The sequence below is a fragment of the Trichogramma pretiosum genome, unplaced genomic scaffold (assembly GCF_000599845.2).
Source record: "Trichogramma pretiosum strain Unisexual culture from Peru unplaced genomic scaffold, Tpre_2.0 scaffold15, whole genome shotgun sequence".
In the NCBI taxonomy this organism is placed as follows: Eukaryota; Metazoa; Arthropoda; class Insecta; order Hymenoptera; family Trichogrammatidae; genus Trichogramma; species Trichogramma pretiosum.
Window position 1 is genome coordinate 631,494 of NW_019641686.1, and position 13,103 is coordinate 644,596.

General features: G+C 38.3%; 1 protein-coding gene across 1 annotated transcript; it reads left to right on the forward strand.

Moving 5' to 3' along the window:
- The first annotated feature begins 1,998 nt into the window (after window positions 1–1,998).
- LOC106649928 (low-density lipoprotein receptor-related protein 2-like) lies at window positions 1,999–4,032 on the forward strand. Its single transcript, XM_014367657.1, has 2 exons — window positions 1,999–2,094; window positions 2,162–4,032. The coding sequence occupies exons 1-2, from the start codon at window positions 2,037–2,039 to the stop codon at window positions 4,030–4,032; spliced, it is 1,929 nt and encodes a 642-aa protein (XP_014223143.1). The 5' UTR covers window positions 1,999–2,036.
- Window positions 4,033–13,103: the final 9,071 nt, after the last annotated feature.

The following is a 13,103-nucleotide window of genomic DNA, read 5'->3' on the forward strand; positions in this document are numbered from 1 at the left end:
ACTTACTTCGATGCGTGCAAATCGAACTTTGCACCCATAATGGGTGCTGATGAAATAGAAATGAAAAATATCAAATAATCGCACGAAGCTCGTTACCTCGACGCCTAATAGACTCGACGAGCAAAATCGTTTGGAGTGTTTGATGAACGAATGATAGATGGGTAAAAGTAATTATTAACGTTTACGCCTCAGTGCAAAGAAGTTTGATCATCTCTCATACAACATGTGCTACGTACACGGTGACAAAATAGGCCGCAAGATTCGCGACCGTGCGTTTATTATACGTGTATGCGCAACATCTGTGTCAATACAGCGCAGCAGAATCCTCGAGGGGTCGCCGTTCAGTATATTTATATATAATACGGAACGTGTAATATACATATATTCTTGCTCTTTCATTCAGTCCAATTATCGATTTTATTCGGTTAATAAAACGATTACACACATCTTTTCATCGTATCCTCCGGGTAGGCAGTCTCGATCCTCGCTCAAGCAAAAATGTAATTTACATCCTTTTATGCGGACCGCTCGTGCGCCAAATTGAAATATCGTCGTTGCACGCACTTATATATGAAGGCGCATTAATCCCTCGACCATCGAATCCGAGTGTCATAAAACTTTAGAAGTGCCGTGTCGAACCGTAATATAGTAGTAGCTTCTGCGTGCATACTTAGCATCGCCTTCTTTCTCGCCTTCATTTAAATACTTGTCCGCGAGAGTTACTTTTTCTTTTTATAAATATTAATGAATCGACTTGGATTGATTCATTCAATTGGAAAAAGTACCTTGAATTTTTCACTTCAATTAGGATCAATCATTTGATTTAATCGGGATATTTTTCAGACATAAACGATGATTAAAATTTTTTGTAATATAATTTGTCTCATACTTGCAAAATTTTAATACAATATACGAAATTTCGCTTTATTTCAATTATACGCACAACGATCGTCGCGCGCACTGGCGCAGCTCTAGATAGATGAAGCTTCTCCGCGCCGTTTACTCATACATATAAATTACGCGCGGGGAGACTAGATGATGACGCCGACGTAATATAACTATACAAGCGCTTAGAAGCGAGCAAGTAAGAGAGGAGAGAGAGACAGAAAAGCGGATAATTCGAGGCGAAATTGTGCGCGCGGGCTGTGCGGCTGAACAAAAAGCAGTAGCTGCCTCTGCTGCGCGGCGTAGCAGCACACGAAGCCTCATGGCTCTACGTGGAAAAACAGGAAGGAAGAAGCTCGAGCTTGGAGCTAGATTGTGTCCTTAATCCAGTCGAGATTTAATACGAGCGACAAATTTTGCAAGGCGAATTAATGGAATGTTGCTGCAGCCACGCGCTACACGTACAGTGTTCGCTGTGGCGCACGCGGGCACGGGGGAGGATTGCTGAATCGCGAGCGCACGCTCAGATTATTGTATGCCTCGGTTTTAACGGCTGCTCTGGAGATCCGCCTAGTGTATATAGCATAGTACCAGCTCCCTTATCCTGCGCACTAGTCGCTATATATCTTATCTCTCTTTAGATTGCTCGCTCGCTCTGGTATATAGATATATACAGCATAGACATGCGGGAAAGAGAGCTGAAGAGAAGTTTGGATGATTTTGACGATGCCATTGAATTTCAATACGTCGCTTTGCCGACTTCATCTCTCCAGAGTTGCGAATTTCGAACGATCTTCAACTCGTTACTCCACACGTCTCGACGTGTATAAAGTTTTTATTTTACGCTTAAATATTATGTCGACGAGAACAAAATTAATTTTTGAATTATTAATATAGTGCGTAAGTTTTTTTCCTGAAAATGAACTCATGTATGTTGGAATGAATGTAACGAGTGAGTGCATCATAAACGAGTAAAATAACTAATGTTTTTCCCAATCTATCGTAATTTTTGAATGAGTCATTTGATACTGCGTAATGTGCATCGCCATCTGCTTTCTATTCTGCATGAAAAAGTTTAGTTAACAAACTGAAGCAATGCAAGTTAGCCAAACGTTGATTATTCTCTGTGTAGCATCGTGCGTTCGTTTACAATGATTATTTCATGGTGTTTTGTGCTTTTTTTACACTTGGTTAAAGCAAACGATAAAGGTAAATTAGTGTTCTGTACTTTAGATGTGAAATATAGAAATTAATACCGCTTTATATATTTTGATAGCAAAATATGATCATGAACTAGATTTTTTGGTAACGCGCAGAAATGAAATCTGGTTATTAAAAAACAGCGGTGAAAAATACAAGTACAAAATCGATGAGAGTTCCATAATTGCCGACGTTGATTATCACTGGCCAAAAGGACTATTATTTTGGATAGATTATAACCGTCGTGAGATAAATTCACAGTCATTGGATCCGAATAAAACGTCCACGAGATTCATATTTAAGCAGAAACGAAATTGGCAGCCAATAGCTCTGGCGATAGACTTCGTAAACGACAAACTATATGTAGTTGACACTATGGGATTGAAAATCGATATATTTGAATTAGACGGTAAATATTACAATATTATAAGCAGCTGCAACGTAGTACGACCAAGCGACATAGAATTAGATCCTCGAGAAAGGATAATGTTCATATTGGACGGACATATAATTATTCGAGCCAGCCTCGATGGTACTTTCTCGACGAATATAATTGAATCGCAGCTCAGCATTTTGCATGGAATATTTGTCGATACAAACAGCAAGAAACTCTATTGGATATCGAAAAATAGTTCTGTTGTAATTGCCAGCGATTATTCGGGAGCGCGATTGGCCACTCTACATCTAAATAACAACACCTCAGCCGATATCGGTTGGACTAAATTTGCAGTTTACAATGAAAGTATATTTATGGCAAGTCAATTCATGGTTTATAATTTCAATTGTGGCAACAGTTGTAATGCTCGTCGACAAAATGTTTATCCAATGAATCCTCCGCCAGTTGTCAAAGCTATCAAATCAACTATTCAAAAACCAACATTTACTTCTTGTCAAAAAAAGAATGATTGTCAACACATGTGCATTTCTACGTTGAGCAATGAGAATGTTCATAGGTGTGCTTGCAATATTGGTTGGAAAGCAAAGAAAAATTTGAAAGATTGTGAATATGTAGATGATTTTCTAATGTACAGCGATTCAAGGATATTGAAAAGTCGACTTACTGATCCTTGCATATTTTGTGAAGCCTATTTGCCTATTTCTCTTGAAAATCACATGAAGCTGATTGATTTTGATTTAGATAAAGTTGAAAATTACCTATATTTTATTGCCATTAGTGCTTTGAAATACGATACTATTTATAAAGTACGTATAAACGGAACTGATGCGGAGGCTGAAGAAAAATTTTCAATTGGAATGTATGAAAATTATAATAGTTTGTCGATCGATTGGATATCACGTAATTTATATGTTACGGATTCATGGAATGGAACGATAAAAGTTTTCAGTATGAGAGATAAAGGTAAAAAATTAACTGTACTGAAAAACTTGACAAACCCTGAATGCATTATTGTTCATCCAAAACAAAGCTTCGTTTACTTTTTACAATCCTTCGATGAATCAAAAAATAAATTCTTGAGTAGAGTTAATACGGATGGTTCTAATTTAATCGCTTTTCGTCATATCTCCTTCAGCGAATATTCTGGTTTTACATTAGATCTACATGAAAATAGAATTTACTGGTACGATTGGAATCTACCAAATATTCGTCATTCCGACCTCGATTTGAATAATATTTTGGATACCCAATTGATGACTCTTACAAAATATATCCGATCGATTTTTGTTGATAAATTATGGATTTATTTGGTATATTTTCGAAGCGAAGGTATTTGGCGTTTAGACAAATCAGAGAAAAGTAAGCCAACTTTGTTGTTAAAAGACATTTCAAATAAAATAATGAAAATTAAAATTTTTCGATCTATAATATCAACCGAAAAGCATGCATGTGAAGTCAATTCTGGTGTATGTTCTGAGTTCTGTTTTAGTTTACCTAAAACCAATGATACTGTAAAAAATTATGTTTGTCGCGACTCAGATATGTTATAAAATATTGAAATAAAATTGAAAATTAAGCTAGAAACTATTTTGTCTCTTAATTATTTCTATAACATTATTTATACTAGAGTTATAAGAACCAACTGAAGAGTACATGATTAAATTACGCAAAAATATCGTATCATTTTCACTTAACACTATAGAGCCTTATACAACATAAATTCAGGTAATCATGCGTACCGAAGAAAAAAAGACACAATTTTAAATCGATAAAAGTGATGGCAGTGTTGGATGTCTAAGGCCTCATATTGCTTTACTCCCTCGGAGAAACCCTTAAACGTTATCGATAAAAATATTGTAAACGTCATCTATTAACTCTTCAAAGGTTTTTAGAATTGGCGATGAGCAATCTTTTCATTAATTTTCATCAAAATCATGTAGACAGCGCTTGTCATTGCACTTATTACAATATAATGGTTGCCTGCATCATGTTCTTGTATCAAATTAAACCGAACACCCGCTCAAGTATTACAAGTTTTTATAAGTTTTTCGTTTGCCACGATAAATGATCAATGGCTCTTTTTTTATTGATGTCAGTTTATAAGCTTGTTAAGTACGTACACCACATTATATCATTTCAAATTTTAATTAAAACAATGACTGCGGGGATATCCTGGGGGTGTAAGAACTAAACCATTATCGCGTTAAAGTTCACTGTGCAAACTATAGCTTGCAAGTTTGCATTAAATCTAGTTTTCATTCCCAAAGCTTCACCGCTTGGTGTTATTCATCAGTACAAAAGCACAATAAGACTGAAAAAGCTTTATACGATCTACGAGCTACATGTATGCGTATAGGAACGATACGTACTTATGTGAACGCCACGAGAACGTCGCTTTTTTCCATATACGATATTTACAAATTCAGCAGCGCAACCTCGCTCGAACGATCCGAATTTATTAGTTTTAATAAAAGGAAACAAGTCGAGCGAATAAATATTCATAGGGTCCTGTAGAGCGCGTAGGCGGAAGATATATCCGGACGATGGCGGTGCAGCAGCACCAGCAACGACAGCGACAGAAGAGAGAGGTATATATACGCGCGATATATACGTATATACGTATATAGGAAGGAGAAGAATTTTGCGAAGGGAACATCAGTCGCGCGAGTGGGCCATTAGCAAGATTGGTCGTAGCTTTGTGAAACTAAATTCGAATAATGTCCCACGCTTAAAATTCGCTGCAATGCGCTGCTTCTCGCTCGTCTCGCTCGCACCAACTTTGGCTTTTATGCACGCTGCATATAATATAGCTCCATCAGGTTGAACATTTTTCGGAAATTCTGCGCCAAACGCTCAACTGCTTATTCAAATACTAGCCTTATATGAATGATATTTCTTTACCGATCGCAATAGGATTTAATGATTTGAGGCATGAAAGGTTAGGCCCAAGGCCGTAATGATTTCCATCATTCAATGGATACGTAATCACTCTCGGATCTTCCCTCAAACTCGTTGGTTCACAGGATGGTGATAAGTAGTGGAAATAACACATTGATTTCTGACTTGCTTGTTCGTGCAGAGATATATAAGAGTGCATTATTTTATAATTATTTTTAAGTAAAATCAAACCACTCATCGTTTCGCAAGTTATTGAACTTTCGCGAGAAATAAAAAATGTTGTTTTATTCTTTTGGGTTTTGCACACTTATACAATTTCAAAAGATCGTCGTAAAGCATCATGATAATCAAACGGCAACAGTTGTAGGGAATTTTTCACTTTTATTGATATTATATTCGCGCATCTTTCTCTCGCAATTTCATGAATATTTCGCATTAATAAGACCTTTGGGAGTAATTTTATTGCACCTCCTATAAAATAGTATAATAAAAAAAATGGTAAACACTTTTACATCAGTCTCTGTGGGTATAGGTTATTAAAAATGATGCACTTTGCGCTTGCACGCACAGCCCGCACGTTCCGCCGTTACACAAGTTCGCATAACGCATTCGTTAATAAAAGTTTTGATTGTGCTTGTTTTCTCCTTGAAACGTTAATTCGAACGTTATTTATTTTCTTTTATAGACTTTCGAGAGCGCAACGAGCTGAGACGTTAACGACGCTATATTGAACCTAAAACGACTCGTTTGGACGAGACACGCGTGTGTCGTACTACGAGAAAATTCGACCGATATGTATCTGCAAAAAAATAGCCAAGCATTTCGTGTGTTTATTATTTTGAGATAAAATTTTAGTATGACATTTGAGAGTGCATTAAAATATGATTTTATATACAACTCGAAAGGCAATGATATTTTTCACGATCTTTTTTTGTAAACAATGAATTTCCCCTTTATAAGTTGCAACGTGTCATATCTTTCATATAAAATTAAATTATGCAATTTTCTCGGAGCACGTCCAAATTAAATGTAACGAATAGCGCATTTATATGCTTTTAATAACTGCACGGGCTGGATTCGCGTGCGCACAAAATAAACACAAACAAAGTCAGAAAATTTATAATCCTCACCTCGCTCGAGAGTATATAACGCACAGCTATTCTAACCCTGACTATATACTCGAGCTTGCCGAGTCTTTTTCTTTTGCGTGAGTGTTTGTGTGTTCAATGTGCAACTAAGCGAGCGATGGTTATAACGAAGCTATAATCATATACTTTCGACGACAATAATCGTTTTACGAGGCACTCGAGGCGGCGCACACACTGGAACATCGCGTGGCTATTGATACGTCTTTTCCATGCTGGTATATATGCAGCGGCAGCAGAGTTGCACATATTGTAACGATTCCCTGTGAGAACATCGTTTTATAAGCTATTATAAAGTTGAATTAGTTTGACGATTATGAACAAATAAACAAAAAAATTTCAAGCTCTGCTTCGGGTATAGTTTTAAAAATAAATGAATCCACGCAATTGTTTTTATCAACCCAAGTAAAGAACGACTACATACGAATATCTCAATCGCAATTCAGCGCAGCCTTTTGTAAATAAACACCAACTTTGGCTTTTACGCAATTCGACAAAGCGCAGCGTGTTCTATGCGCAAAAACAGCATAGCAAATAAAAAGAAAAGCGGGTGGAAAAATTTGTGATCGACGAAACCAGTTAAGTACCACGCGCCTGTCTATACATAGTCAAAACATAGCAATGGAAGTGCGCTCCGGTCTTTCCGATTAATTCTTTGACAATGCATTCATCGCCGGAATAAGAGTCGTCTTTTTTTCCGTGCGGGCGCATGTGCATTTGAGAAGAACAGTCGTGGCATAGCGTACACATACACACGCGTTCCCCTGTGAGCTCTTGCAGCCGCGTTCATATATGCGCGTGCTACGTAGCTTTTATTTTCTCATGGCAAAAACGAACGTTTAAAAGGCCGAGAGATAGAGAGAGAGAGAGAGAGAGATCGAACGAGCGAGAGCGTTTATTGTTCGTCCCTTGAAATTGGGAAATAAAACGCGCGAGCGGGCGAGAAAAAGGGGCCACACGGTGCATCTCTTTTCCCTCTCTCTCTCTGCAACGCTGGCTTTTTGCACATTCGCGCACACGAGCAAGTGCTGTACGATGGGTGGTACGTTGAATCAGAAAGGAATAATTCGCCGCGCTAGTCTGTATACGCGTGTACATACACGACGTTGCTGGACGAGGAAAAATAAAAAAAAAGTCCGACAAAAAAAGCACAACGAGAAAAAGTATGGACAAGCAAAACAGAAGTAATGCTGGGACAACAATTACGGCATCGGGAGCTGGGCAGTGCACGAGTGCAACTATGCGAGACGCGTTCGTACGTATAGTCTCGCGCGCCGAATTATACATATATACACACACGTAGCCACACAACTGCTGCTATATGCAGAAAGAGAAAGAGCTGACCGTTTTCTCTTGTCTCACTGCTACATAGTATAAGCTTTATGCCACGGCGTTGCGGGCTCCGCTACTATCTGCTAGGAGATTGTATATATAGCTGCCTGCGAGAGACAAATATAGCGAGAATTGAACGGCGCGGCGCTGCGTATTCAGCGCAGCATATACGTATGCACTCGTACGTATATATACATACGAGTTTCTGTGCTGTTCTATGCAGAAGCAGTGGCAGCCGAGCAACCAACCCGACCCAACCCTGCCCTTTTTCCAATCAAGCTGCTTGTGCGCGCTAAATTTGTTTCTCTGCTGCTGCCGTTGCCGCCGTTGCTGCCGCTGCAACGTATGCGCTTCAAAGTTATTGATTGCTGCATGGCAGAAAAGAGGAGTGCGGTATATATACATCTATATAAACGCAGCCCAGAGGAGGTTATATGACTTTACGGGTTGTAAAAAAAAACAACATAGAGCATGCACTCACACACGCGCTGTGGCTTATATAACATCACAGAAGTGCATATGTTCGTTTCGCCTCGTTTCGTCCCTTACGCTCTACATCTAATACGCTTATATTCTAACTCACTCTCTCGACTTCTCTCTTTTCTCTCTGACAGTGCTGACGATATAGGGGCGGAATAATAATTACGACCACTGCTCTAAATACGTATATCCCGAGCGAAAAAAAAACGTGAGAGTAGCAGACCGAGTGCAGTTTCATGATCGTACTCAGCTGCTGCGACGAGGTGAAAAATAAACTCGAAAGCGCGCCGCAGCGATGTTGTTATGTACCTGCACACGAGCCTCGATTGACGCCTTTGAGCAAGACTGATTTTTGACCCGTGCATGTGTGGCTGGTTTTTTTTTCAACCTCCATATGTATACGAGTCGATAACTAGATAATTTTACGATTCTCGAACTTTTCTAATTAACTCTTGCACTCCCCAGGCGAGCCGTGAAAATTGAAACGTTAACTCGTCGTTGCAGAATAAGTGAATTACATTTTTTTTCGTTTAATGACTCCATCGTACTTTGGTGTATGAAGGCTATGTTGTAATGTAACAATATATCAAATTTTCGTAGATGATTCTCAAAGTGCGATGTTAACGCTAATGGCCTCGCGTATAATTTAAAATGTGGAAGATTTGAATAATTTACAAATAATGTCTGGAGCGGCGTCTGTAAATTGTTAATTACACACTGCCCTATGACATGGCTTTGTTACCAGTAAGCCAATAATGATACTCGTTCAGTCTTGCATCTTTTTCCGGCTTTTTGAAGCACGACTTGGCGTAGGCGACGACTGCTGCACAAGAGAATCCAACAACGCCAGGCACATATCCCGCATATTATACAAGCGTCATAAAAGCCAACGATGGTTGGGATTTTAATGCAAGCATAGGACGCGGCGCACGCGATCTTCGCAAGAGGAAAAAGGGAAAAGAGAGCGAGAGAGAAAGAGCTTTATGGATTGTGCTCACTTATAAAGCAGTATAATAACGATGCATAAATGTTTATGGATTAATATCGGCGGATGGAACCCTAGCGGCTATTTATTGTTTTATTCGCGTAGAAAAGTAATAGCGATTAATCGCTATACGCGAGACACGAGTGCGCGTATTTGATATACAGGCTCTAGCAGTGCAGTGTATATGAGAATAAAGTCGAGGTACCGTGTATTACAATTCGATTAGTCAACAAACTGGTCAGCTCGAACAGAATCGCGTGCATAAAATCGAGCGAGCAGCTCCGATCGTTATTTACCTCATATTTTACTGAATTCTGCATTGGCTTTTTGATTTTGGCTCTTTGTAAGCTCTGCTCCTGTGTGTATATGCGCACTGACTCTCTTTCTCGTGAGCTGCGCGCGTATTGTTTGTGAACGCGCGCGTAATTTGTAAATGTCCCCGTTGAGCTCAATAAAATACATGCATGTATACATACATCTGCGTATACATTCCTTGCTCGATGCGCACATACAAACTCGTGCGAATATATATGGATGAGACAATAATTGACTATTCGGCAATCAGCGTAATTAGCGCATGGGCATGACGATGAACTTACTGCAGCTAATAATTATCTGCTCGTGAGCTCGTATATGTTTGCATCGTGCGTGCGCGCCTTTGTGTGCATATTCAAAGTTAATTGTTTGAAAGAAAGTAACAAGGACCAACGATTAAACAAATAAAATTATACGCACAGATAGAATATACCGAAACTAACAGAACTTCTCAGATATGCTAGAAGCATAATGTAAAATATGAGTTGTCAATACAAGATTTCAGTGTCGCGCTCAAAGAAAAGAATAACATTCATAAAATCTAATTATTAATAGCTAGATTATTTTATAATGTAACCGTAAGTAACAAGCATAAACTGTTCAAAGACTGTGCAATTATCATTAAAAAAAATTGTATTTAATAGTAATAAATTGACTTAATAGTTTTGAGTCATATATACTATTGTCCTTTAGTGATTCCGAGTTTCGCGAGTAATATCAAATCGTGTTGAACATGTGTCTCTGTAATCTCTTTTGTGACCTCACTCTATCCCTGGCTGAGAAAGCTGTGTTATTGCAAAAAAATCGCGATTCCCACGACAAAAGCCTGCGATATAGGTATATTCCTATAAATTTATGATATTAATTCAGCTATTTATTCGTCATTTATAGAACAAACACGGGTACACATTTTTATAATGAAAAAGACAAAAAAAAACAAACATCATATCGTTCTTTATTACAACGCACGTTCGTAGCGAGCTGTGATGTTTATCAAAAGGAGTAAAATTCAGACCATCAAAATATGCAAAAAGCTCAAAATATATATCTATATCCATATAGTCAGGTTTCGAACGAACTGCGCTATAAATATAAAAGCCGGTGTCGTCGCTTCTGCGTGCGTAAACGTACATAACGAAAAAGAGAGAGAGAAGTCTCTCTTGGGAAGAAAGGAGACATAGACAAAAAATAGGAAGCAGCAGCGCAGTAGAAGATGCGCCACGCAAAAGAAGCAATATCACATACACGCATACAGAGACTCACAGAGAGCATGAGCAATCGCGATCGATCATAATTTCGTTTTTTCCATCGTATATAGCACATAAAGGCCATAAAATACCGCTGCTGGATCAAAGAAATTCCCATAAGACACGGCACGCAGACCAGCGCAGTAGTGATTCCCTTTGTCGGGCAGATACACCACGTTATATACCGCGCGGCAACCATAACGATATGATGATCGGTGCCCGCGTATAATATTTTATGTATAAGCGCACCAACACTCGCTTTCTCGCATTAAGGACACATAGCAAATATAGGCTCATTTCTTCCAACTTTCTGCTCTTTCCTTGAGAACTACTATTGCTTTGCTGATGCTGCGTTACTGACCGTTATACGGTCACATTACGGAACTTCACATTGTACTTACTAAATTCTGCCAAGTTCAAAAGATTGCACCCTTCACATAATATTGAAGCATATTTCAAAGTATTTTTGGAAAGTTGGCATAACTGAGCTCCAAAAATGAATTGTTTTAGTAACGGAGTATGTTTGTTTTCTGCAAGCTACGAAAGAATATATATTTAACTGTAGCAAAAGAGTTATTTGACATGGAAATCACCTTCTGTTCATGATATGCACAGAAGCAAATATTAAATGCGTATAGCAAGGCATTCCATGATTTAATACACGAGCATTTTCTGGCGTGCTCTTCTATAAGATCTTTTGCCGCTTTTCTCTGCATATGTATACATAAAGAAAGATACCCAGTGACAAAACAACCATGACAAACGTCCCTCGATCTCGCGTGCAACTGTCTGTCGTATATGTGTGTATATAAAACCATGCCGCGGCATATTATAATGGTATGCGTAGTCGTGTCTCGAGCTTTGCTCTTGTCCCTTTCTGTCTGAGGGCTGAACTGGACAGGATGATGCTCAAATTGCGCTGGAACACGTAAAAAGCGAGGTATGCTTTTAATTCATCATTTATTTTTTAATTGAAATTTCTCTGCAGTAAAATCAGTATTATATTTTATAGCACTTAGGTTTTTCAACATCTTTTTTCTTATTTGTAAAACTTATATATTGCCTTTTTTGCAATCTAATCGGTTATTATTATTTTAGAATGTAGAGTCAGTAAAATCGCTTTTAAAAAAGAAAATGAAATTTGCCATGCTACCCCAATCGAAACTAACCTTTTTCGTCCCTGTGGCCAAAACGAAAAAGTTAATTTCTGCTGGGGGATTCATGAAAAATAGTATACGCACCTATGAAGCGAAAAAAGAAAGCCTCAGAGCTCATGTTTATCAACCTCGGCTTCGCCTCGGCTGAGCCGAGGCTTTCCAGTTTTTCGCTCCCTAAGCACGTGTATTATATACTATTGAATATTTCATGTCACAAAAATTTCTGCAACAAAACAGATTGAAACTATAAGACTTTATCAAAAAAAAAGCCACAAAATACAAGTTTTAAATAATACAGAAAACAAAACGACGTAATAGTTCAATGCAATCTCTGTTAAAAAATAACCGGCTATTTTGAATGACTCGATTACCCTATGCCGCTGTTGCACTGCACGAAAAACCTAATCTCGTCCTTGCGCACACAGTGTGTAAATACAAAGTGGATGATCTTAATTAACTGTCAAACTGTTGGTATACATTCACTTATATATACTTACAATTCGATTGTAATGCATAAAAGCCAGTTGACTTTACTTTATCGATCATCGACATTGAAATGGAGCCTCGAGGAAGTTGAAATTTCAAAAGCAAGCGCGCTCGAGCTTAGCTCCGTATTCTTCTTTCTTTTCTCTTTCCGCGCAGTGTCCAGTTAAAGAAGAAGAATCGGCACGACCGTGCATATATCCGCGTACACAAGCTGTAATAGCCGATAGCATTGAAGAGTCTCCGAGCCGCAGGGGCTATTTCATTTGAAGGATGCGTTAAAGCACATCAATAAGAGAATAAGCGTGTAATCGCGTAAAACGAAAGAAAGAGAGAAAATGAAAGCCCTTCGCACATGCGACAGTCGCACTTTGTTATTGTTTTTTTTTACGAATACTTTTTACTGTGTCTCAACTTTTTTTTCAAGGGTACAAAGTATACACGTATTCTTTTTGAACTTTCAACATTTCACTCAGAACTTTTATTTTCTCACTTTTTTACTTTTTCATTGAATAGAAGTTGCTGCATTATTTTTGCCAATATTTTTAAATCGCTGTTTTTGAACGTGAAATCTATCCA